The sequence below is a fragment of the Nanorana parkeri genome, unplaced genomic scaffold (assembly GCF_000935625.1).
Source record: "Nanorana parkeri isolate BGI_ZX_2015 unplaced genomic scaffold, ASM93562v1 scaffold612, whole genome shotgun sequence".
Taxonomy (NCBI): domain Eukaryota; kingdom Metazoa; phylum Chordata; class Amphibia; order Anura; family Dicroglossidae; genus Nanorana; species Nanorana parkeri.
The window spans coordinates 284886-311139 of NW_017306880.1; the positions used below are offsets into that span (position 1 = coordinate 284886).

General features: G+C 38.8%; 1 protein-coding gene across 4 annotated transcripts in view; it reads left to right on the plus strand.

The window, feature by feature from the left end:
- MICU1 (mitochondrial calcium uptake 1) overlaps positions 1-24910 on the plus strand; it is a 175228-nt gene extending 150318 nt beyond the window's left edge. For all 4 annotated transcript variants that reach the window (XM_018562911.1, XM_018562912.1, XM_018562913.1 and 1 more), the window contains 2 exons: positions 15356-15445; positions 24538-24910. In XM_018562911.1, coding sequence (XP_018418413.1) covers positions 15356-15445; positions 24538-24698 — 251 coding nt within the window. In that variant the 3' untranslated portion in view covers positions 24699-24910. The remainder of the gene's footprint in view (positions 1-15355; positions 15446-24537) is intronic.
- Positions 24911-26254: the final 1344 nt, after the last annotated feature.

A 26254-nucleotide genomic window follows, 5' to 3' on the forward strand; every position in this document is an offset into this window, starting at 1 on the left:
CCCCCCCCTCTTACCTCCACTGCTGCTTCTCCTCTGTCCTTCCGTGTCCCCTCCTTTTCAACTTGATGAAACCGTTTCCTTTTGGTGATATATCACAATGTGTGAGATGTCTGTGCTCCTTATTTGTTTTATTAATGCACTCATCACCTGGCGTACACAGATGTTTTCACTCAATGAAAGAAGAGAATGTCCGTTGTGTGTGTTCACGCGGGAGGAGAGGAGAGAAGCTGTAAATCTTTCCTTCACACAGAATGGACCTTCCCTTATTTCATTACCAGGGAAAACTTCTGTGTGGGTCTGGTGAGGACATTATTAAACACCTAAGGAGCACAGACAGCTGACACTGAGATATATCACCAAAAGCAAACAGTTTCATCAAGTGGAAAAGGAATGGACACTTGTAACAATAGCCAGCCTGCTATTAGATATTTTAAATTGCAATAGCAGGCTGGCTATTGTACCTCCTCTACAGCAGGCCATTGCCTGCTGTCAATCAGAAGAGAGGACCTGATGGAGAACTTTGTCTTCAGTTCCCTCCTTTGCTGATTGACAGCAGGCAGTGGGCGGGTACAATAGCCAGCCTGCTATTGGCTATTGCGATTTAAAATATCCAATAGCAGGCTGGCTATTGCTCCCAGCCACTGCCTGCTGTATTTACATTCAGTGAATCCAGTGAAGTGGAAAGGTGACACTAGAGGTCTAAAAGACCCCTAATGTCACCTTAAAGAGAACCTGTCACCTCCAATGCATGCAGCCCTGGTGAGAAACTGCCCTAAAATCATTAGCCTGTATTGTTTTAGAAAAAATGTCACATGTCCCTTTAGGAAAAAGTATCAGTAATTGGTATCAGCAAGTACATGAGGGACAGTACTTGGTCTTGAAAAAGTGGTATCGGGGCATCCCTACTAATAACATTTTTCTTGCATCCATTTGCACAAATGTACATGCAGTTTCACAGGAGAAATGGCTCTTAGAATTATTTATAAATACACCCCTAAGTGAACAACTTTTGTGAAAACTGTTTGTTGCAGTTGGACCTTGGAGGTGACGTGCACTTTCCTTATATATACACTCCTGACAGCAGAATCCTACAGCAGTGGAAGCTGCAATCTCTTTATACTATTTTCCTTAATACTACACATAGTATAGGATAATGTGTTTACCATTTGCAGGAAACCTAACGAGATTTTTTTTCTAAACTGCAGGTTGCGTAAAACTGCAGTTACCATAAACTACTTGCAGGCATGTGCTAAGGGCAGCGGGGTAAAGAGGATTACATTAAAGTACAATGTTTGCAATTATGTGATTTTGCTCTTTGTGTATGATTTTTTTTTTGTCTTTGCCTAGCAATAAAGGAAAGTATAGTGGGGGGGGATGCAGATTAGAGCCAGTACTTCCATTTTCCCAAATTACTGGGGAAAGTGAAAGTGAACTTACCCCTTAATGCACATTCTCCTTGTTAGAGAGTGCTGCTGCCCGGCTACCACAATATGGCACACAGTGGAATGGGGACAGCTCTCAGCGCGCAAACACACACAATGCCCTATGCGTGTGTTTATTTGCATTCAGATAGCTGGGGTGGTGGTTTTATTTATTTTTTATTATTATTGGCTTTTTTATAATTTAATTTTTTTTCTTTATTTTAATTTTATTATATATCTCTTTATTGAGCCTGCCCTCCAATACAGAAGTGTGAGTGCAGCATTGTGCTTCATCTATTGTACAGCCCCACATGTGGCAGCTCATACAGGAGGTACTGTGAGCACAGCTTCCCTGTCTCCCTGATCACACGGGGCAGATCGGAGAATGGACATTCTCTGGTCTGCTCCCTGCTCTCCATCCTGAAATCATTGCTGTAGTCCCGGGCCCCCAAAACCATGGCGGGGTGGGGCGGTGAGGGGATGGACCTTGGAGGGAGGCCGGCGGTGAGGATGGACAAACACTCTGCTATACATGTGAACTGGGCCTGAATGTAGGGGGGAAACAACCACATGCCTGGCGCCCACAACTGCATGTATCAGGCGCCGGGGATAGGAATTTTGCACCCCTGCAGCTTTAATGGTACACACAGAGCCAGATTCCCCACTAGGCCACCGAGGCCATGGCCTTGGAGTGGCAGGGAGTAGAGAGGGAGGACAGCCTGCAGCTCAGCTGTGATTAACCCTTTCCCTACCACCGACTTAAGGCTTAGGGCAGAACACAACCGGTTGCACCTGGCCACGTCAGTAAGCCTTACGTCGGCAGCTTGCAACCTTCTGTTATAAGCTCATGGCTGCTTTAGCGACCATGAACTTATACCAGAAGGGTCCCCCTGAGGGGTCCTCTGTAAATTAATAACGGTCATCAGCAGGATACTGATTTTAGTGTTCTTTTATCAATGTAATTGTGTATTTTTATCGGTTTAATTTTGATTTGATAAAAATTTGCATAATTATCGCAGGACCTACAAAATTAGTAGCACCATCTTTTTATTCTACCAGGCCTGTGCTTTCGGAAAATATATGGTTTGTGTGGTCTTTTACAAACTCTAAAAGCTGCAGTTGAAAATAAAAAAAAGGTTAAAGGCTTTAACACTGCAGAAATGCCTAAGAAATAATATATTAAAAAAAAATATGCATTTTTTAAATAATTGCATTCAAGCCTGGAAAGCATTGCATTTGTGATAACTCAATCACAGCTGCAAAGCTCAGGCTTCTGCACATTTTCAAACAGGCAGAGCTCATATGGAGCTACAGAGTTTTAGTTAGGAGAGATGGGGGAAGATTGGCTGGACTTCAAAGTGCAATAAATCACCTGATACAGCGTCAAGCCGTCCTCCTGTCCTCGCTCTAGGTAGAGCCGCCCATATTCCCGCATCTACCTAGAGGGAGGACGGCTGGATGCCGTATGAGGTGATTTAATGCTGTTTGAAGTCCAGCCGTCCTTCTCCCATCTCTCCTAACTGAAACTTCGCACCTTCGTACGAGTTGAAAATGTGCAGAAGCCTGAGCTTTGCAACCTTGATCGAGTGATCACATTTGCAATGCTTTCCAGGCTTGAATGCAAACATTAAAGAAATGCATATTTTTTTATTAATTATGCATTTCTTTAATTTTTGCAAAAGGTGAACTTATCCTTTAAACAGACACCAACGAGCGGACACAGTCAACAAATGTCCGCTTTTTTGCCACAGTAAAAAATATTTTGCACCTTCAGTTTGTTGCATATGGTTTGTTAACAATGACAGTATTTGTTTAGAGTTTTTTTTGTCCAATAATCTAACAGTTATGCAGCCATAAGCTCCCACTTGATGCATACTCAGCAATGTTGACTTTTCTTGGATCTAATGGGAACAGTTGTATTAATTGCTTTTGTGGCGCTGAGTGCATTGTGGCAGGAAAACTCCAATTAAAACTACATTCTCCCTCTGTTAACGGCTATTTTAATTAAATGTGGCATGTCAAGTTAGTGGACATGACATGTCACTGGAATAAAAGCAAAGCATCATTTTCTTTTCTAATCAAAAGGCTTTTGTAGCCTCCCCAGGTTTTGTATAGTGTTAGTGAAGACAAACTGGCTTACCTGACAAAAAATGTTTAATTCTGTTAAATTTTCTAATCCAGACACCCCTGCCAGACATAATACAACGTCTTGGCCGTTTGCCTTTCTTTGTTGTCGTGAGAACAACACAACTTGGCAAACACTGAATGTACTATAAAAAAAAAGCAGCAAACTCACTGAATTAGGTCATCACTGGTCCCTCTCTGCCAATCAGCAAGCTCAATTTGTTAGATTCACAGTCCTGTGCAATACTTAAAGCCTGGATGACTCTGCATCAACATTTTATTTAAAGCCCACCTCCAACATTTTTTTAAGTTAGGCTGTACCCACTCCTAGTTCTATCAGGTTTTTATTGCCATCTCTGTGTTCCTATTGAGGGAGTTCTCTCTTCCTGTCAGGGCAGAAAGTAATGGGAATTTTCTCCAGCGGTGACGCAGACAAAAACAAAATTATAATGGCTATGGGAAGGAGTAGAACGACGTTTTATTGCTGTCTGCTTTCCTGTGATGGTGACAGCCGCATTCCCTATTATTTTTTTTTGCACAGGCATCACCAAGACACAGGGGACACAGGGTGAAATAGAGTCCTGGCAGAAATTTTTATTGGACTTAGGCATTAATCTAGCACATATAATATTATAAAATGTAGTTCATTACATTATGCACTGCTCACATGGAAGAAATTGTGTATAATGTCTATATTGTAGCACTGTTGCAAGACACGTCAGCAATGCAGGTCCAGTTAAAAGATCAACAGGAAAAAATGAGCCTTGGTTGAATAATTTTCATTGACTAGTTAACCCAGCGAGCTCTGGTCTTTGCACATCTTTTTTTTATTTTTAGATATTTGCAGCACTAATAATTGTGTAATGCTTTCTTCACTATCTTTATCCATTTTCTATATTAATATTGGCTCCCCTTGTTAATCTAAGTAACTGGTTATACAGATGGCTGAAATTGCTCTGCAGCATTTTGCAGTAGGCATGTGACTTAAATATTAGATTATCCTAGTGACATTCGCTGACTGCTGAATAAGCTTGTAAATTAAAATGACCTTAGCATACTTTGTTAGCATGCATGAATCAGGTCTCAGATCTTATGTATTCTGGACTGTTCTTGTGAACATCGTGTAGGGAAGCAGTTTCAGTCAAAATGCAATGCTGCCGTTCAGAATTAATATGGAAAGTGACGTACACGGGTGATTTATATGGATATTGATGTTATGTGGAACGAGCTAAAGCCCATGTTCTTGTACTATGGATGCTAAGGAGGCTTCACCATTCTTTTTCATTTTACATAAAATAACAATATTCTCCTGGCAATTAGCTGTATCAGCAAGTATTTAATTTCACTATTCAATATAGTTGAATTGAATTGTCAGTAATCTTTGCAAAACCTGCTGTCTCTATATAGTGAAGTCAGCCATTTTGTAAAGACAACTAGTATACGTGGAAAGACAATGTCATATAGGCTTCACATGATGATATGGCACTACTTCAATTCCATCATAAGTTTAAAAAAAAAGGTAATTGAGAAATTATGCAATTATGGATGTTAATTGAGAGAGACATGCAATTCATTACTATCTGTTCCATAAGCAGAATGCCCTAAATCCTGAAGACCAAAGTCAAAGAAACTTTTTTTTTTTGCATTTTTGAATTTTCATTCAGCTTTTGTCTTTAATTCATGTAATGTGAATTCTGAATGGTCATACGCTGCTCGAATTTTGGCTGATTCCTGTGCTATTGGCTGAAATGCAAGCCATGGGTGGCCCTGCAAGCACAATCTGGCTCAACAAGGGCGGCTTTAACTAACCATTAAAATGTCCTCCTTATGCTCTCTTGGTCCTACCTTCAAAAATGAGCTATATATTAAAATTAAAGTATTTTGAGACAACAGATTTCTTTTGTTAATGTATGTGTTGGGTTTCTATACCAGACCGTCTCTCTTTTTCTAATTTGCACACGGATAATTAATCTCTCAGGTCAAGACTAAATTCACAGTTAAGTAGGAAACCATGTTGGCACTCTCATTCAGTTAATTACAATAGGAAATGTAATAATGTCTTAAATCATAAATGCTCAAACACTGGGATAGAGAAGAGACCTAATAAAAGGTCTGGAATTCACATTTGCAACTGCACCCCACAAATGCTGGAGATTCCAGCAAGATGCTGTTTGCACCATTGGAGAACCAGCCCTCCAATCCAACCTTTCTTTTTTGGGTGGGGTGGTTAAAGGTTTAATGGAATGTCAGTGTTCTCTCTCCTATATTTCACCACACTAATCCATCAGTAATCGGCAAAAACCCCAAACCACACTGATAAACCCTGAATATATTAATTAGATTAGCTTAAAGTAGAACTAAACACATAAAGGTGAAGATTTGTTATGTTTTAACAACATGAAGTATTACCTGTGCCTAAGGAGCACCCTGAAAACTGTACCTTTTTGTCAGGAAATCCTCCTAAAAAAAATAGCAGTGCACTTCCTGGTATGTAAGGTTACCTATGCACTCCCGAGCCTACAGCCTCATAGCTGTATATTTGCAATGTGAGATCTAAAACTCTTCTGCTTATGACTGCTAGTCTTAGAAGATTTGGAGTTGGATTTGGAGATGTCATTACCATACTGCTTACTGCTTGCCATGGGGAACTAAAGCCCTGCCTCTACCAAAAAGGCTGTTTCCACACTGAAACACAGTACAAGGCATGGTTAGGCAGTAATGGGAAACGATCAGCTGCAGGGAAACCACAGGTGTTACTGGTGACTAGTCTTTTGCCCTCTGCCTGCTTTTTTGGGCACAGCTTCACCTTCCAGGGTTCGGTTCCTCTTTAATAAGAAAAGCTGAGGCCGCTACCTTAGACTACCTGGAGAAGACTTGGTTTTCATGGTTAGATTTAATGTCTTTGAAGAACTACAAAAATTATGACTCTCCCAACTGAAGTAACCACTCTCTGCCCATAGTGTGATTTTCCTTCTTGCCTAAAACTTTTTTCATGGATTATGAAGAGGTCCTTACTTTTATTTCATTATTTATATTCGACCTTTTCATCTTTCCCTCTCCCCTTGTTTCCTGTTTTTCCTTTTTGTCCTACTCTTTCAATTTTTCCCTTTTTTCTGTTCCATTCTTTGTGCTGTGCTTTACACAGAGCCATCTCCAATTTGCAATGTTTTACCACAAACAGCATAGTCTATTCCCCTTGTATCTTGCTTTCCCAACCAATTACAATTTTGGAAGCTCAATGCAAAGTCTGTTCTTGTCTGTACTACCTACAATTTTAAGCGGCTTACTCTTTGTGTTGCCTTTTTTAAGTTTCTCTTCTAATTTAGCACAGTGAGTGAGTAAATATTTATTTTGAATTTGGAAAACAAAGTTACCCAGTTTTGTTACTTTTATTGGGGTAAATTATATGACTTAATTTTGTTTCTTGGTGTGTTTTTCTTAATGGTATGACCTTATCTGAAATATATTTATAAAAACTTACCATATAGAAGAAAATATGACCAAATGACTGCATATGCAGCGTAAAAAAGTATATGGTAAATGTTTTACTAGCTTAATTGTCTTAATGTTAGCCATACTGATAACACTGGGAAACCAATCTTTTCAAGGATTTTGCTTCCTGAAAAACTTTTGGTGATTATGATAGATCCCTTTAAGCTGAATGCAAATATAATTTCAGAAGGACTGTATCACATAGGAATCTTTATAAATATGAAATTAACTTTTAATTACTGTAACGTGTTTAATTGAATATTGTTAGTTTATAGTGCATATTTTTGGATATGTAGCACATGTCAATGTCAGTACAGAAAACGAGGATGTCTACCTGTGCAACAAAACTTTTTAAATGCTCTTGGCGGCTTCAAAAGGCTAGAAATTTTCATACTTGGTGATAGCAAACACCATCCTTGCATTCTTGAACCCAGCAGTTCTGGTTTTGATTTTGACAAACCCAAGTCTCTGACCAGAGTGTTTCATTCTGCCTGTGTTATTAGCTGAGGCGTGCCAGACCTACATAATTCAAAATCTGGATCATTGTCACAGTTTGCATCTGGTTGGTGTATTGCAGCATTTTCAGCATCTTCATCTGTTTCGTCAAAGCTCCACTTCTCTGGTGGCTTTCGTAGTGGAAAACTATCATTATATGGCACTGATCGACTGGGGTACTCAATTGATTTCTTATTTTTAGCAGAGAAGCTGGAACAATTAGGCAGAAGTAACAGTCTATTAAGTGATCCTTCTGTTCTCGCCATATCGTCACAACAGCAAATGGCATTGACTTCCGAGTTCCTCTGAGCCAAGTTCTCAGATCGACAGCACATCTTGCCCATCAAATGTGAGGAGCCCATGTCTTGTCCAGACCACCAATCTTACAACCATAGTAGAGTTCATATGCGTTCTTAACAATTCCAGTTGTAGTGCATCTTTGAACCATACTACAACAGCAAGTCTGTAACTGAGTTACGCCTAGTTGTTACATTTCGAGCTCCCTTTAGCCCTTACAGCAGCATACACTAAGCCTAAGCATTCCCAGGCATGTCCAACCTGTGCAAGTTCCACAGACATTATGCAACCAGCCCTGTGTGCATGCCTGTACATGTATGAACTACATGAAGCATCATATAGCGTAAAATTTAGCAAACTTAAAATGTGACAAGAAAATACAAAAATACAGATGAAAAAAAAATGGTGTGTGATAGGTTAAATTACACATTATTTTTATGATTAGCAACCCTTAATCTCTTATATATACGCCTAGGAGTGTTTTCAAAAGCAAAATCTTTGTTGTCCAGTGTAATCAGTATTTACTTTTTATTATTTTTTATTCCTTTCCCTATTCTTTATTGAATATGAAATCTTGTAAGCGTCAGCGACTTTATCGATTGTCAGATACCATGTGTAGTATGCATCTCATATATCACTGATCCCAGGAACGATAAAAGCAAGAAAACAGTGTGTTAACTATTACACACTTGAATGTAATAGTGTTGATAGCATTTTATATTCAGTTTATAAAGCAGGCACTTTTTCTATAGTATAGCAGTAAAGGAAAACGATGATTAGGTCCACTGGCAGACCTGCCAGAGGCACAATTTTCTCTTTGGCAAATTCTCTGTACGCTGATGCTGGCAGCCAGAAAAGATCAGCAGCATACTCCAAACACATTTGCATGGGTGTCTCTAAGTGAAGAATTGGCAGTGGGCTGTGAGGAGGCTGTCAGTAGCGTTTCTTATTAAAATGTCAGGCAGGTCAATATTGACTGTTGGCTCTTGTTTGCACCTGTCTGGTGTGAAGCAAGCTGGCATAATGGGGGATGCTGGTTTTCCAGGGCTCAGCAGGATTCATGCTGAATGCTTGGATCCTGGGTTTTAACTAACTGGCCTTCAAATTCACGCATCTGCAACTTTTAATTAAAGCTTACAGACTTCAGCTTAGAGAGAGATGAAATGCAGGTCAGCACAAAACTGAAATATTATTTTACAAAGGGTAAAATGTTATATCAGGGTTTAACATTTGTTTATATAAGGACACCTATATGTAGATCTGTTTATATGACCATGAGTTTGTATATATGTACAGGATTAAAGGTACACACCGTATTATATGTTCTTGTAAATACCCTGTATAACAAACCCAGGATCTGTGAGTTCAGATCCCATGAGGTTGTTTATCTTTTATCATTTGCCTTTTTTTTATGGTTGCCATCTGTAGTCTATCAAATGTCAACCAATGCAAACTGAATTATGAGCTAATTGGAAACTTGGGATAGCCATAGAGAGGCAGATGCATCACTGAGTACTTTATGTCATAAAACATCTGCCTGTCCTCAAATGCAGTGGTGGCTGTTTCTTGAAGCTCAGTCAAAAGGGGATAAAAGGAAATGGATACTTAAGTTGTGCATTGTGTATTTTAACTGATGTACTTCATTATAAGTAACTCGTCTAACAATATTGTGGGAAAAAGGTTAAGGAAGGCGAAAAAACATTTTTTTTTATTGCATTATGTCCACTTAAACATAAGATTGGGTCCAAAAGACTAAGTCTGACCCAAACAATCTGTGATTGCATCAGTTATACAAAACAAATGCAGGTTATTAAACACAATACAACATTATAATTTTGCTAGTAGAAGTCAAAAGTAATTTGTTAGTGTGTACCTAGTCAAACAGTTTTGCAGAGTTTTATAATCCACTCAAGCATTGCTTTAGAGCAGGGGTGCCCACAAGGTCGATCGCGTAGCGATCACTGGTAGATCGCCATGTCCTCTCCTCCCGCCGCTTCTCTGGATCCCCGCTGCTCTCCCCAGCGGGGTTCCGAGAAGAAGTGAATGAACCGGCGGCGGGGGAATGCCACGCACCCTCCCGCCCCTGAATGCAGGTGTTTTTTTCGTTGGTAGATCTCAATGAGCTCGTCATTTGAAAAGTAGATCTCCAAACGAAAAATAGTGGGCGCCCCTGCTTTAGAGTATCTGAGAGCATCATGCAACAGTACAAAATGTTTTGCCTTTTCGAATGTTGCCAGAAATGCTTAAGTGGAACTATGGTTCAAATAAAAAATTATATACTGTATATGAAGCAGTCTATCAATAGAATTAACACCGCAGTTTTTGTTTTTCTGCCCCCGATCCCCATAACATAGTTGTATTACTAGCAGGATCAACCTGTAATAAAACTGTTAGGCGGGGACTCAGAAAATCAATAACTACTGTATTACTCTTACTAACTAATGAGAAGACTGCATTATGTATCCGAAATTTGATGTTGCATACTGTACTTCCACTTCAAGTGAGGTTATAGCCTGTGTTGGGAAAGTCACGCAAATCAGCACTTCTGGCTTTTCCTTGCAATTAACTGTTTTAGTAAAATGTTTAAGATCTTCATTCTCCTGGAATATGCATCATCTTACACAAAGCCAGAGGGGATGACATACCTCATCAGAATAGAGTGGCATCTTTTTTTTTTTAGAGGTGCACCGAAATGAAAATTTCAAAAACGACACAAAGTCCGCAATCTCTTTTTCTGCAGCCCCAGTTATAAATGAACGGGAATCCTCTATACTGAGTGTCCCTGTTCGTTCATATCACGAGAACATAGTATGTTTACTATAACCACAATCATGAATGAACAGGAGTAGATCACTCCCATTCATTCATAATTGAGGATATAGTAACCATACTATGTCCTCATTTATGTACAAACACTCAGCGATCACTGATTGCTGAGTGTTTGCACTCGTCTCATTCCTGACACGCTGTCACAGGAGGTTGAGCCAAAGGAGCTAAGCCTGCTGCGACAGCGCTGGCTGTCTCCGCACACACATCGCTCTGCTGATCTGCGATAGGAGGCTGAGCGGTGTGGGAAGAGAGATGGCAGCCGCTCACGGTGCTCTCCTCCCGCAGAGCCTTCGGCCGGCTGTCACAGTTTCTCTCCTCCCCTCTGGGACACAGAGCAGCGCCCAGCGTGGAGGAAAGAATGGATGCACTGCTGTATCGGCCAGAAAATAACACTGTTGGCATTATGCCAGAAGTGCCAATTTTGGCGGATATGTTTTGGCGGCCGATATATTGGTGCATCCCTACTTTTTTTGGTTAGTTTTTTGTTCTCGATTCTCTGGAAGTCACAAATTCCAGGAAAGATCAACAAACCCCTCATTATTACATACTTCAACCTTGCTTGACTGTAGATTTAACCTGTGAATTTTCTATTTTGCTTGAACCTGTCATGTGGTATTCTCCCTGCATAAGCTTTTCTTTCTCTGTAAACAAGACCTTCCAATCTTTACCAGTGATTTTCTGCTATTGTTTGGCACATACTAAACACTTAACGCTTGTTTTGTTGATGAAGTTGTTGTCGAAGCTGCTACAGAAATTCACAGTTTGCTAGTTATCTTTTGACTGTATTTTTACTAACGGGATAGGATATTTTGTTCAGATGGCTTTGAATAGCATAATACAGATCTTGGTCTTTATGACATTAGCTTAATGGATGCTGTGATCACACTAGGGTGGACTGCTCTTGGTTTTGATTTGGTGTGTGGAAACCATCTCCAGTGCATTTACTGTTCCCTTAGAAACCTCCCATTTAACAGCATTATAATGTTGGGATAGCTTTTTAAACTTAGGAGACAGTTTGTTCTATCCTCGCCTATACCTATGTTATGTTATAATAAAATAGTTTTAGACTTATTTGCCTACATTGCATCACTAAGGTTTCTTGAGATTGTTACAAGATGAAAAACGTAAGATTTTTCTAGTAGTATGCCAATGATGCCCAATTTTTAACACAATGTTACACTGTTTAATATGAGCCCATGGTTTTATGAAAGGCCCAGGCAAACAACTAAATATGCGGTAAAACTACATAGATGTGTTAATCTTAGTTTATAGTGGGCGTGTAATTTTACACAGCCTGTGATTGATCCAGGATCTCCTATCAGACCGCACAGCCAGATCCTGCATGTCCTGAGACTTTTTTATGCAAACTGCACTGCAGTTGAATAGTAGTAGGCCACTACTTGGTCTAGGACTCACCCGGGTCTGTGATTGGACAATGAAGGAGCATCAGTATATTGATGAGACATTTACTCTGCTCTTTTTGCCTATCAGGAAGCTGACGTCATTTTCAAACGACAGCTCTGTGCAACAAAGCAGAGCTTGATTGGTTTTCTGTCCTGCCACTATTTCACGTAGTATCAGTATTAATGATGACAAAGTAGATTTAGCTTCCAACTGTATGTAAAATGCTATGGGTTTTTTAATATCGCTTTGCATTTCAATGTCTCATCATTTATTTGATGTTAAAATGTAAAATAAATGAACATTTTCTAATACAACTTTTTAGACTCCTGGAACTTATGATTTTGCTTATTTTATAGTAAGTATTAGCCAAGTAAAAAACTGTATTCATTTTGTTATACATGATTTTTTTAACACAATTAAGATAGACCTAATGCTCTTGGCGGATGTTAAAAACACATTATTCCAGCTCTGTAATAATTACTACATTATTAAATGATTTGTTAAATGTAAGCAATGTTTGTTCCTGAATATGACTTAGTGACAGCCTCTTGTAGTTTCTGTATGTCAAAATTTGAAGAGGGGAGGGAAAAGCAGCACAAGAAGCCAATCAGTTGTGTTGCAGTACTAACAAATGATATGGTCGTAGAAGGAGAGTGAGAGAGCATTGAGCCCATGAGTTTGCTGCTTCTCTATTCACTGTCTAGTCACATAGAGAGATGTGAAGTGGAGGTCCTTTTTTATGTTAAAAAGAAAAAGTCGACTTTAATACCAAGATGCCACAGTTCCATCAGCGAGGAAAATACTGTTACTTTTTAAAGCTCCTAATGATATGTACACTTGCCACATAATTCCCTAAGTATATGCAAAATCATCAGACTATCACCATCTGTGCTTCCCTGATACATAATTTATAACTAGGGACAGAAAATAATTATCAAGAGGAAGTTGTATTATAACTAAACATTAAACAAGTGTTAAATTGGTAGTATCAAAGGCTCCAAATATCTCCATTTACTACATTTGCTGTCAACTGCAGTATTAGAAAACTATTAAATATGCTTCAAATATGTGTTTTAATAAAATATTGCATTACATGATAAAATAATTGCAGAGGTTCCAGTAAGGGACTGCAGTGCATTGATTTATGAGCCCTTTGAGCATTGCATGCAAGATATTAGCGTTGTGGAGAGTTATGAGATATGACAAATTATTAATTCACTTGTGGTTTTTCAGATTCTAATGCATATGCTGAAGTTGTCTTCCAAAATGAGGGGCCTCACTGCTGTTGAAACATCACCATAATGGAAAGGGGCCTGCAGTTGTGGCCCTCATAAAATTGCATGCATTGGGAAAAAGTAATCATCCAAATGTTAGATAGTGTAGGTGGCTGATTAAAGGGACAGAGATATGAAGAGCTGCAGCTAATGATTATTTTCAAAATCGATTAGTTAGCCGATTTATTAAGTTTGATTAATCGGATAAAAAATAAAATAAAATACATTTTTAAAAATGGCTCCAGTGATGGGACTACTAGTTTGTATTGAGATTGTAGTCCATCACAGGAGCAAGCTTGGAGCGGTGGAAGTAAAAAAGAAAAAAAAAAGTGTGGTGTGCAATATAGTGAAATGGAAAGTGTAAAATTATACAGCAATGAATGCAGAATGGCACCGGCTATAGAGAAATACAACAAATCCCAGCAATAGTACATTATAGCTGGTGGTATTCTGCATTGCGCTGTATAATGTACTATTGCTGGGATTTGTAGTCCTCTATACAGCGCAATGCAGAATACCACCAGCTATATAGGAATACAACAAATCCCAGCAATACATTATAGAGCACCATGTGTGGGAAAGTGCAGGCTTACCGGAGCAGTCTTCCAGCAACTTGTTTCTGAGATCGGGCCTGTCTATCGGCGGCTGTCATCCGCCCACACCTGCTCCTCCTTACTTCTTCTCCCCGCGTTCCTGTGACGATCGTGGATGTGGGCGGGCAGTAAGCGTGAGGTGGGGAGGAGGGGCGGCGTGTGGAGCGTGGATGCGGGCGGGTCTGGCAGCGGCGAGCGTGAGGTGGGGAGGAAGTGTGGCGCACAGCATGTGTGGAGCCGTGAACAGGGGCAACCAATCGGAAGCCGATTAATCGATGATTGAAAACGTTGACAACTTTTTCAATAATCAATTATAGTCGATTAGTTGTTGCAGCCCTAGAGATATGTAACAGATAATGGGGTAGAGATTTCTGTCAGAGGCACAGGTATAGACAGAGATATTGACTGGTTACTATGGGCAACTGCTCCAGATTCTGTTTGCTCCAGTTTTGATAAATGTAGTATTTTTATTTTTATTTTTTTTACAACTCTGTTGATGTATCGGTATTTGTGTGTTCTAAGTACTGTTTACATATTGTATTAGAGGCATTACCGGGGCATAGAGTTCAGACTTTAGCAAGTTTTGCTATATTTTTCTGAACTAATATTCTCAATCTTGATTGAAAATTTCTGCAAAAAATATTTATTTACACTGGATTAAGCTATATTCTTTTCGGTTATTACATAGTTCATGACTTCCCTAAGAAGCCTCTTTTTTCTATTAGTAGCAGCACCAGTGTTGACAATTTCCACCGCTTCAGTTTAAGTCAATTAAAACCCTTGTTACTTAAAAGGAAGTCTCTTCATTATTTACTGTTTATGTAAAAATACTTAAAATGACCTAATGTATATTAGTAAAACATTGTGCTAATTCTAAATTTTTTCATTTTATTGAAGTGACATACAAGCCAAAATGTTTCCTTTTTTAGTTGCTCTCTTGGGAAAGGTTTCCATTCACTTAGGCAACAATCAAAACAATGTTGTTTTGTAGAATTGGGAACAGGTAGAACTTCTGTCATGGTTTCATTGCCATCTGGGCCCCCTTTCCACTAACTTTCTGTGTGATCACTGGAATAGGAAATGGAGGGAAATGCTCCCAACACTGAGACAGATAGAAATATCATTTAACAAATAGTCTAACCCTTCCCGGCTTTGTCAAAAGAAAAAAAAAATGAAAAGTTTGTTGGAGTTTGATGTACAGTATTGTTACAAAGCCTCATAATGGACTGGCATTACATTGCCATTTCTGGTTTACCACAATATGAGTATTGATGAAAGCTATTGTTTTATTTGTAATAAAGTGGGTGCATTAAATAAAAAAAGAAACCAGCTGCACATTGTCAGGAGCAATAATGAGTAATAGAGACCCATGGAAATTTTAATGATACCCATTTATAACTCATGTTCTGTGTTATTCTCTCTCTAGTTACAATGCAGCAAGTTGCCAGGACCGTGGCCAAGGTGGAGCTCTCTGATCATGTCTGTGATGTAGTCTTTGCTCTCTTTGACTGTGATGGTGAGTTTTCATGATTTATCATTGTTATATATTCATTGCTTTTCAATTCCAAGGTTATTTATTCTATTACTCAGGGGAAATTTATATAACCACCCTGCAGAAATAAAAAAAATCACCTTCAAGTCCTTCTTGACTATAATGTTCTGTAGTGCCTGTCGGATGTTATTTGTATAGAGACCTCAGGCCATTTCTTTAAATGTTCTGTCTAAAATATCTTTGGTAGTTTCCCAACCACAAAAGTGTGATTTACTTAAAGAATAGTTTGATTAACCATGATGAGTCTCTTTTTTTTTGGCTATATTTACCGTAAACATAAGATATTACAAGCGCTGTGAAAATGCCTACGTAAACTTATTGGTTAAATATAAATGATCTAATATGACTTAGGGCAGCTTGATATAACCCTGTGCAACTAAAGCATTGTTTCATTCCATTAAGGTATTTATCTGTGAATAAATATGCAGTACACCCAACTATAGTGGTGACTTTAGGAACCCAGTATCCTAGATGGCTTAGCTAAGTCATGGAAGATAGAGAAAGAATCTCGAAGAACATTTTTGTAGAAAATTGAGGCGAAAGATAGACCTAAGGAGGAGTTGGACAAGTGATGTGAAAAAGGAAAATACAGATTAAAAGCAATGGACAGATTGAAATAGGCTAATATAATGCTTGAAACCAAGACCTTCAAAGGCAATGTTCCAGAGAGGGAAGGGTATTGACTTTCATTAATATATGAAAGTGTGATTTCTAAACTTTGAGTTTAAATTAATACATTTTTTCACTTTATTGTGCAGCTGTCACAAGCTCAGTATCTTTCGCATGGAGTGCTCAATCATCAAGCTCCACATGATCAGTTTGTTAACTTTTTTTAAAAATTGGTATGGGGCATGGATGTCAGAGTGGTGACTATGGAGGTGTAATTACAGAACTAATTGTCCCCTCATACCTTGCTGAATTCCTGTACTCAGGCCCTGCTGGGCAGGCCCAGCCCTGCTACACAGTGCTATTGATTTGTGGGTGGGTAGGTGGGTGGGACTTGGGACGTGATCTAAGGCAAATGACAGAAGCTAAAGATTTTAGACTTGTACGAAGTATTTAGAACCTTTGTGGCTCACTGTTTCTTCATATACTTTTCGATACATAGAAGTGCACTGACTGTGGTGTTATAGCTCTGGAAGGATAAAGCAAATTACAGTGGCGGTAGATAATTGCACATGCAATACTAATATGTTTAATATGACAAAACTCTGACAAAATATAAACCATAACAATTTCACATTGTGCATAATCCAGCATATCTTGCTACATCCTGAATCATGTCATGCCACCATTCTGAGGTGCCAGCAGAAGAAAGAGTTCAAAGACTGTGAGATCTGTTACTCTAAAAGCACAAAATCAGTCTGCTTACTGACTTCTATTAATGAATTGAAAAGCCTAATGCAGATTACTGGAGTGCATAGTTTATAGTCACCATCAAATGGGTCTGCAGCATTTGATTAATTTTATATCTCATTAGAGCTTTATTTATTTAATAGCATATACATTAGACTGATGGCTGTGGCCTTTTCATATTGTTTAAAGAAAATGTATGGTATTAGCTTGAACTCTCTTTAAACTGTAGCTGTCTCTGACACATAACAGAGAAAACCATATTGTAGTGTGAACCAATGTTCAGCTTGGCAAACTACTAAAATGCCAGAATGATGAAGGATTATCTTCCAGAAAAATAACATTCTTCATGTAGTTGCCATTGCTTATGAAACTTGGGTGCAGAGGTATCAGTGGGGCTCGGGTTGCAACCCCCACCACCATCGCTGATTGTGATTGTTTGTTTTCTGCTTGTTGTTTCTGTCCTTGCAAAGGCTGCTGGTGCACAAAAGCTCTTACATCATACAAGTTGCTGCATGATGGCACATTGATAATGATGTCAGCTGAGTATTAGAGCCTAGTCAGATGATTTAATCTCTGTGCTGGGGTATGTTTCTCAGCTCAAAGTTAGTAAAACCCAGAAATTTGGCTTCATCAGGGGAGGAGCTTGAAAGAAAGAATAAAGAAGGGATTTTCTTCACATTTCAATACCATTTCATTGCTGAGGCTAATATGTAGACATAATTGTATGGACCTGTATTTCATTTGTAATACCTTATTTAGAGCCTTTTTCGTAATGAACTTGTAAAAAAAAAAGCTTTTTCATTATTTCTTCAGCCATCACTTGAGATTTTACTAATTACACGCATTATACTTTTAATGTGGATTTGAATGGCACCAGCTTCAAGCTAGTTCTCGGCTGTCTGCTCTATGGATTGAGACTGGCAGCTCAGTGTTTTTGCAGTATCTCTCAGTCTAGTCTAGCCCACAGGACTTGTTACATAGCTTGTAATAGTAAGACTTAATTTATGTGACTATCTTATAAACCCTTAGGCCTCATTCACACTGCCGCGCATATACGCACGTATATGCGTATTGTACCATATGCAACATATGCAAATAAATGGCTCCATACACATAGCCGCGTATGGAGCCGTATATTTGCGTAGCGTAAAAATGCGCAAAAACTAAATGGAACAGAGATGCGTCCGGGCAGCGTATTTCTGCGTATTTTACGTGCATACGCATGTTTAGGCATATATATGTGCGTACGTGCGTACCGTTTCAATTCAAATTTCTATTAGGAATGATGCATTCTGGGAATGCAAATAGTGCACGCACATACGCTCGTATATACGCAATATATAATTTTGCTCTTGCATTGTGTGTGAATGAGGCCTTAATATCATATGTTCAGTCTGGTAAATGGGCACATGGCCGATATTCTATTCCATTTGACATATGTATGATGAGCATTAACAGGTTCTGTAGTTTAACATCCCTGAATTCACAGTTTTCCAGTTCTTTTATCTTAGTAATATTGTTAAAAGAACACTGGCATTAGACTATGATTGTAAAGGATAGTAACTTGGCCAGTTCTTTGCTGCAGGGCCTGAAAAGTGATGTGCTTGCATCTCATCTGAGGTGTGGCACTGCATGCAGATTCTAAACACAAAATCAGAAAAGGTTAGTCTTTCTGCTAAAGAAATATGATGCAACTAAATACCAGCAGTGGTGGGCTTCAGCTGATCGTTCTTTGCAGACATGTTTCATTTTGGCAAAATAGCTGAGGCAAGCATTGTTGGCAATAATGAATGTAGGGGTATATACAGGGGCAACAGCTAGAGTTCAGCATCTACAGTTTCTGTTTACATGTCAGTTTGTCCAGTATGCTGAAAAGCCTATACATCCTATATTAGAATTCATTCAGTATAATCAACAGTCCTACCATGATATCGGTACAGTGATAGTCAAGTCCCTCATTTCTTTAACTTATAAGAGATTGTCATTTTATAGCCCCTGTTGCTGCTTTGCTTGGCAGTACAAATTTATCATGTTTGCACCGGCTTTTAAAGAATATATGTAACCGAGAAACATAAGCAACATTCAGTGGAACATTGTGTGCATTGCTGAGCTGCTTCAGATCCCTGTACCCATGTGTCAGCAGAAAGGCAAACACCATCCATTAGGATTAAGGATTTCTCTTTTAGGCTCTCCAGTTATGGTAAGGAGGAGGACTCCTCATGGATTTCTATTTCATGGACAAGAATATTTTTTCCTTGCAAGAGTATTTTTTAGGGATGCACAGATGCTTTTCGTGTGCCAGTGCAGATACTTGGCATTTTCATGAGAACTACCAGAGTTGCAGCGGTTGCAGCTGGGACCTGGCTCTGGCACTCCACCACTGTCCTGAAATCATTAGTCTGTATTGTTTTAGAAAAACTGTCACATGGCAATAAACAAAAATTGTATCAGTACTTGTAAGTACTCGGCGAGTACCAGTACTCGTACTCGCAAAACTGGTATCTGTGCATCCCTTTATTTATATCTATAAAAACAAAATCGTACATTAAAACAGAGATGTACAAATCCCAGGAGCTCCTTGTGCCCCTTACAAATGACAGTGGCCTCCTAATTTTTGCATTTTTCTCTAGTGTAGTCTTGGAGCTCAAAAGTATCGGTACTTGTACCGAGTACTGTACTTGGTATCTGTGCAACCCTAGTATTTTTGTTAATATTGTTCACTTATAATATGATATATACACATACACATGTTAAATACATTGTGGGTACACTATATGTTCTGCCTCTCCAATAGCACAGCACAACATTTTATTAAAAAAAGGCAGACACCTCAATTATTGAATAAAAGAATAAAGGAAAAATTGTCTGCAAGACACAACATGATTATATGACACTTTAATGAACCTGATTATAGTTTAACAGCCTGGTATTTACTACATCCATTTTCCTAATTTAGAGGATTTTGGTAGTTCATTGCAAATAAATACCTCTTGCTGTTAGGTCAGATGATCCCTAATTGACTAGAGGAAAATGATGCACTCTTTGACTGGTCTTTGACATTAATCTGCATAATGAGATGCTAGATGTTGGTAACATTTACATGCTTCACTTTTATGATTAATACGTTCAAAGCTATTCAATTACCTTGTCTTTTCTTGCGCAAAACCAATATTCCTTGATTTATAAAAGATTAGTACAGTGTTGAAAGATGCAAGAGTTGCCCATTGTTGCTTATTTTAGGAAGCAAGTCAACAATTAAAGATGATCCATGATCTAAGCTAGAACAATACTTTAGTCTCTAATAGCAGAGCTGTTTAGATCTCTAAATAGTAACAGCCTGAGTTTCTGGAAGCTGGGAAGGCTCCTAATGTGCAGAAAAACTGATCACATAGAGTAGACAACTAGAATTAACTTTTATTTGTGCTTGCCCATGATATTGTCATTGGGAATATGTTGCATCACTCAAAGCTCCTTTTATCAAGCAAATTAGTGATGAATCTTTAGCACTACATGCAGTCCCTGACTTACAGACATCCGACTTTCGGACAATCCGTACTTATGAACGGGGTCCACAGTTCTCCTAAATGTAGCGGCAGCTGCCAGTACATTTAGGAGAACTGCGGCGGCCTGTGTCCCTTCAAATCCACGCTGTTGGCGGAGGCAGCGGGGACACAGACCGCTGCATTTCTCCGCTGCCCCCCGTACCTCCGCTGCTGTCCCGGCCTCCTCTTCCGCCGGTCCGTCGGCTTCCCCGGTCCGGACGATCCTCCGCTCCCCTGGTACGGCCGCGGCTCCTCTGCCCCGCCGCCCTGCCTCCTCTTCATCTGCATTTAGCTATTGGCTAAATGCAATAGCCAATAGCAAGCTGGCTATTGCACCCGCCCTCTGCCTGCTGTCAATCAGCATTAGAGGACCTGATGGAGAACTTTCTCCTTCAGGCCCCTCCTCTGCTGGTGGACAGTGGACAGATGCAATAGCCAGCCTGCTATTGGCTATTGCAATTTGAAATATCCAATAGCAGGCTGGCTTTTGCTCCCAGCATTAAAAAAGACAAAAAAGTTTTAAAAAAGACAAAAAAATGTAAATAAAAGTTAAATAAAAATTAGAAATGCAAACAAATGTAAAAAAAAATAGTTTATAAAATAAAATTAAAAATAGAAGAAAACTTTTTGTGGTGTGTCATTTTAAATAAAAAAATGTTTTCTTATATTATGATTAGGGCTGTGCAAATTAACGAATAATTTCTCGATTAATCGTTAATCTTGCTGATCGATTAAAATTTTTTTGATCGCTAATGAAAATACTCCCCTCTCCACCGGCTTCCGGGAGTCCCTTTGGAGATCCGGTGACGTCACGGACATCGACGTCACCGGACTCCTCCCCCTTCCCTTCGTGACGGAGCCACTTGGGCCGGTGAGTTTGCCCAAGAAACTTTCTGCACGAGCCCCAGCCAAGGCATTGGCCTATACACATACAGCACAGCAATGAAGTAATAAAATGAACTAGGATCACACTAATCCAGCACGTTATTATTCTGAGTTGCCCCACTCAAGCGGCGGCCATATTGAGTGGGGCACGTGAGATTAATGACGTGCTGGATTAGTGTGATCCTAGTTCATTTTATTACTTCATTGCTGTGCTGTAAGTGTATAGGCCAATGTAGTTGGATCTGTATGTGCTTTATAATTAATCAAAATGAAATCAATGAAAAAAAATTTTCAATCGAACACAAATTTTTTTATCAGTAACAGCCCTAATTATAATCTTCTGAATAACAGTAAGAGAAAGCAAAACAAACGTGACCCTTCCCTATGCTATCCAAAACTAAAAAATGTGTTTTTTGGCTGGAGTTACATTAAAACATTTACCTGTTCCGACTTCCATACAAATTCAACTTAAGTACAAACCTACAGTCCCTATCTTGTATGTAACCCGGGGACTGCCTGTATCTTTTTATTTTATCAGGCCTGTGCTTTGAGCAAACGTATAGTTTGGTAGTCTTTTACAAATTCTGTAAGTTGTAAGCAAAAATCATTTAAAAAAAATGGAGAGCATAATATGAATACATAAATTGGCACTAAACATGGAATCAGCGATTTTTTTTTTCCAACAAAACCTGCAAAACAAAACATGGCGTATTGTCAAAATATTAATATTACATGGTATGGTAGAATAAGACCCCATTCACACCAGGGTGACAGCGTTTCAGCTTTACGCGTGTTTTTGCATGTTTTCTTATGCGTGTTTTACAGGCGTTTTCTGTTCATAAGCAACAGCTGCATGTTTTCAGCTCATTTTATAGCTGTCCAGTGAAAAGCAGTTGGCTGCAAAAACGCGCTAAAAGCGTAAAACCGCGCTGATCTGTGTCTTTACATTGAAGTCATTAGAGCAAAATGGGCTGATAATTGCCTCAAAGAAGCTCAGGGACTATTTCAAACACCAAATAGTGTTAGTGAATCACCTGTACTCCATACAGCGCTTTGACCATACCAAATAGCTCACTGTCACCCCGAGGAAGGGACCCTGCGTGGCCCCGAAACGTTGGCTCTGTGACGCATCAATAAAAGTGCTTATGCTTGCACATTACAAGGTGACTTCTATCATTTATTTCAAACACCAGGCATATTTTTCCGCATGATTCAGCGTGTTTGTGTGAACGGCCCCCATAGGAATACATGAGATTTTATGTTTATGTTTCAGCATGGAAAACAACGTCCAACGAAATGCCCTGTTGTGAACGGGGCCTAACATTGCATCCATATGCTGCAGTGTATGTTTCACAAACAGATGATCACCAAGGAATAGAGGTGTATTGATGGTGGACATTCCGTTTCTAGGTTTTTTTTATTTGTTATGTTCAGTCAACTAGCAAACAGTGCACTTTAGAGTTACCTGCCTCCTGTGAGTTATCTATTTCTGCCTCTCACTACATGAGATTTCTCTGATGAGTGATAATAGTAAGCACACAGTTCTAACCATTCTGACTTGCTTCAGTATGTGATGTAGTACTGTAACACAGGACTTTAGTAGTAGGTAGTGTCTGTTTTTCAGCCTTTTATTTTTGTAATTTTTGAAAAATCTAAATAGCTGGTATTCCAGAATTGAGCTTTACCTCCCTAATCCTCTTTTGATGAGCTGCGACAGAAACATGCAGGTAGAACAAGTATACATTTTTGGTGGTCCCTGTTATTAGGGGAACATGTTATTTTGCCTAGTTCAGGTAAAGAGCAGGTTTAAGTGTACATCCAACTTTTGCCACAACTTCGGAACTTAGAAATCATTAGCATAGCAGTGAAAAACCCTGTTGAACATTGTAGTCAGGCAGGATGTATTTAGGTAAAATGCAGGCATTGCATATCTTGCAACTAGGGAATTTTACATAGAAGAGTGATTAAAAAAATGTCACCTAGTCAATGTCAGAGATGGCGGGTAGTTATAAAAAAACACCTGCAAGAAGTAATTTATGCTAAAGGGGCAGTACTAGCTTCTGAGGTGTACTTACTTTTTCCACAATACACCATTTCAATTATTGCTATTCCAGTTGAGTAAATGGTTTAAAAAGCAAATCTTCCTTGTGTGTGTTTTTATTTCATTGTTATCAATAGGCACTGTTTGAAGATCTATTGTTTGCCTGTTCAAATATAATTTTTTTTTAAGTCAACAGTTATGATGGAGTTTGCTTACTTTTTCACATGACTGTAATTTCCTGTAACATCAACATTGCCTTTAGATCAGTCACTATTCTGTCTAAGCAAAAGAGTTCCTAATCAGGCTCTGCAGCCTCTATAGAAAGACCAGGGCAATTAGTAGTAGAGTGGCAGTCAATTCCTTCTATCCAATACCAACCGAATTAAAGCCTATGGGCATGCATCTCTGATGGTAGATTTGACCCCTTTTTGCCCTCTGGGGCCATTTTCAGCAGACTACAATCGCAAAAATGCCTAGCACTGCTCTGCTGATAAATTACATGGATCATTTTTAAGTCACTATTGATTGCTTCCTGAGGATAGTTAAGTGGGACACAAGAATTATTGAGAACATAAAAGGATGACGGAGCACAAAATCAATGAAAATATATGATAATTTACATATAGGGACTAATTTGACTGTTGTGTTGTAATTAACAATAAATAATACAAAATCACCTGCACTCCATACAGCATACAGACCTTGTTAAAGGTTGGTGCTTGAAGTGATAACACGGATGGCGCAGTGTCAGATACAGTCCATAATAGAAGTCACAAGCACTCGATATGTGCAAGAAGTAAAGCACTTTTTATTGATGTCACTATGTCGCCCAGAAGAAGGGACCCTGCGTGGCCCTGAAACTTCTGTATGACGCATGTGACAATTTAATAAAAAGTGCTTTACTTCTTGCACATATCATCGAGTGCTAGTGACTTCTATTATGTAATTAACAATAAGAAATTAGCTTGTGTCTATACTTTACAATATGTAAATATTAAAAATGCTTACCAGGACTGTGGAGGGACTAAATGTCTCTGTATACTCAGCATGCCAGAAGCTGGTAGTGTATACAGGAACTTATAGTTCTTTAACAGCTTGGGTCTGTTGGTTGTATTCTGGATGCGAACTACATTTTTGAGGTAGTGGCCATAAAAAATTTAAAAAATTAGCTTACCAAATAAAGCCTTGTTTTGTTTACCCTAAAATGATCTCTCTCTAATATTCGATGGCAGGGAACGGAGAACTGAGCAATAAAGAGTTCATTGCTATCATGAAGCAGCGTTTGATGAGAGGACTGGAGAAGCCAAAAGACATGGGATTCCATCGCCTTGTGAGAGCCATGTGGAAGTGTGCCCAGGAGACAGCCTGGGACTTCTCTTTACCTAAAGCGTAAGAGTAAAGGAAACTCACTGAGATGCCGAAGACAATACTGACTCTGCAATCTGAGATTGTAAAGGGTTTTGGTCCCGGAAGCACCAAGTCAACATGCTTGATGTGTTATTCTTGTAATATGCTATGGCTAAGTTTGACGTCATGCATTCACTTCCCTCTATCCTGCACATATTTCATTAAAAAGAAAAAAAAGCACACACTGAATGCAATACAAATACATTAGCAAGAGCAATTTATAAATTACTACCATTCTCACAGTACCCATAGACACTACATGATGCTTGCTTGTTAGGATATAAGCCATCATCCAAAAGATTCCTCATCCTCTTGACATACTTACACATTCTTCATTGCAGATGGTTTGATATTAGAACAGACTGTGAATGTGAAAAGGTGTCCCTTCAGTCACAATTAATGACTGCAGTGGATACAATTCCTACCTGCTTTTTGCATATCATTCAGCTTAGTTGTGTCCTTATCTTGTTTTACAGGCTTTCGTACCTCATCAGTCCAGTTAACAAACACATTAATGTCAGGTCAAACCACTGGCACTGAACATATTGATACCACTGCCTGCATTTCCTACATATGTGTCCTAGAAACATACAGAAAATGTATATGGGTAAATATGTTAATGATGGCAGGCAGGTCAATTTGTACATTCAGTCCTAAAGGTGCTGTCTCAGTGAACTGGGCTGGAGGTAGGAGACTTGAAATGGGTAAAGGTTGAAGTATCCCATTCAAGCCCCCATGAAAGGCTAATGTGTTGATCTTCACTCCACTGAATTATAATTCTTGTTATGTCTTAATCTGTTGCTCCTAATTTTATACCTCCTAGTAAAAATGAATACTTATACAATTACCAAAGAAGTGAAATGCATACATTTCACAAAGAGTGGCAACATACTGTATATGTTTCTTTCCTAAATCTACAGAAAATTTTCCTGTCTCTACTATTAACAGTGCATACACATTTACTGAATGCTACCATTGTGTCCAGTCATTTTTAAGATGCAGATACATATATTGCTATATAATTCACACCAATACACACAATCAAAAAGGCAGAATGGATTTTAATTTTGTTTTTGTAAAGTTTTTACTGAACTATTCCCACCGAACATGCCAGTAAATGTACATGGAATATGTCTGACAACTGTTGCCTAATCAAGGTACTACTAGGGAACCATGCCTTGTTCAGCCATATATTTCCACTGAATATTGCAAGTGCAATTCCGAGATTTTTAGATTTGGTTTGGTGAGAAGGGGTATAAGGTTATGAAATTGTAAATAATGCAATAAAAAATTGTTTTGTTGAAATATGTGTGTGGCTAATGGTGGGTAGTGTGTTCTTCTTTTTTTTCACAGGTAAATCTTTATTGAAAAAAAGGTAAGAAATAGATACAGTATCAAAGGGGAGAAAAACAAAAAACCCAGGGCAACAATCATTACAAATCACATGGAGGATAGAAAAATAATGCAAGGAACAATTTATATGTATGTTACAGTAGATTGCACAAAATACAAGGACTTGGAGATAATAGATCGCCTTATGAA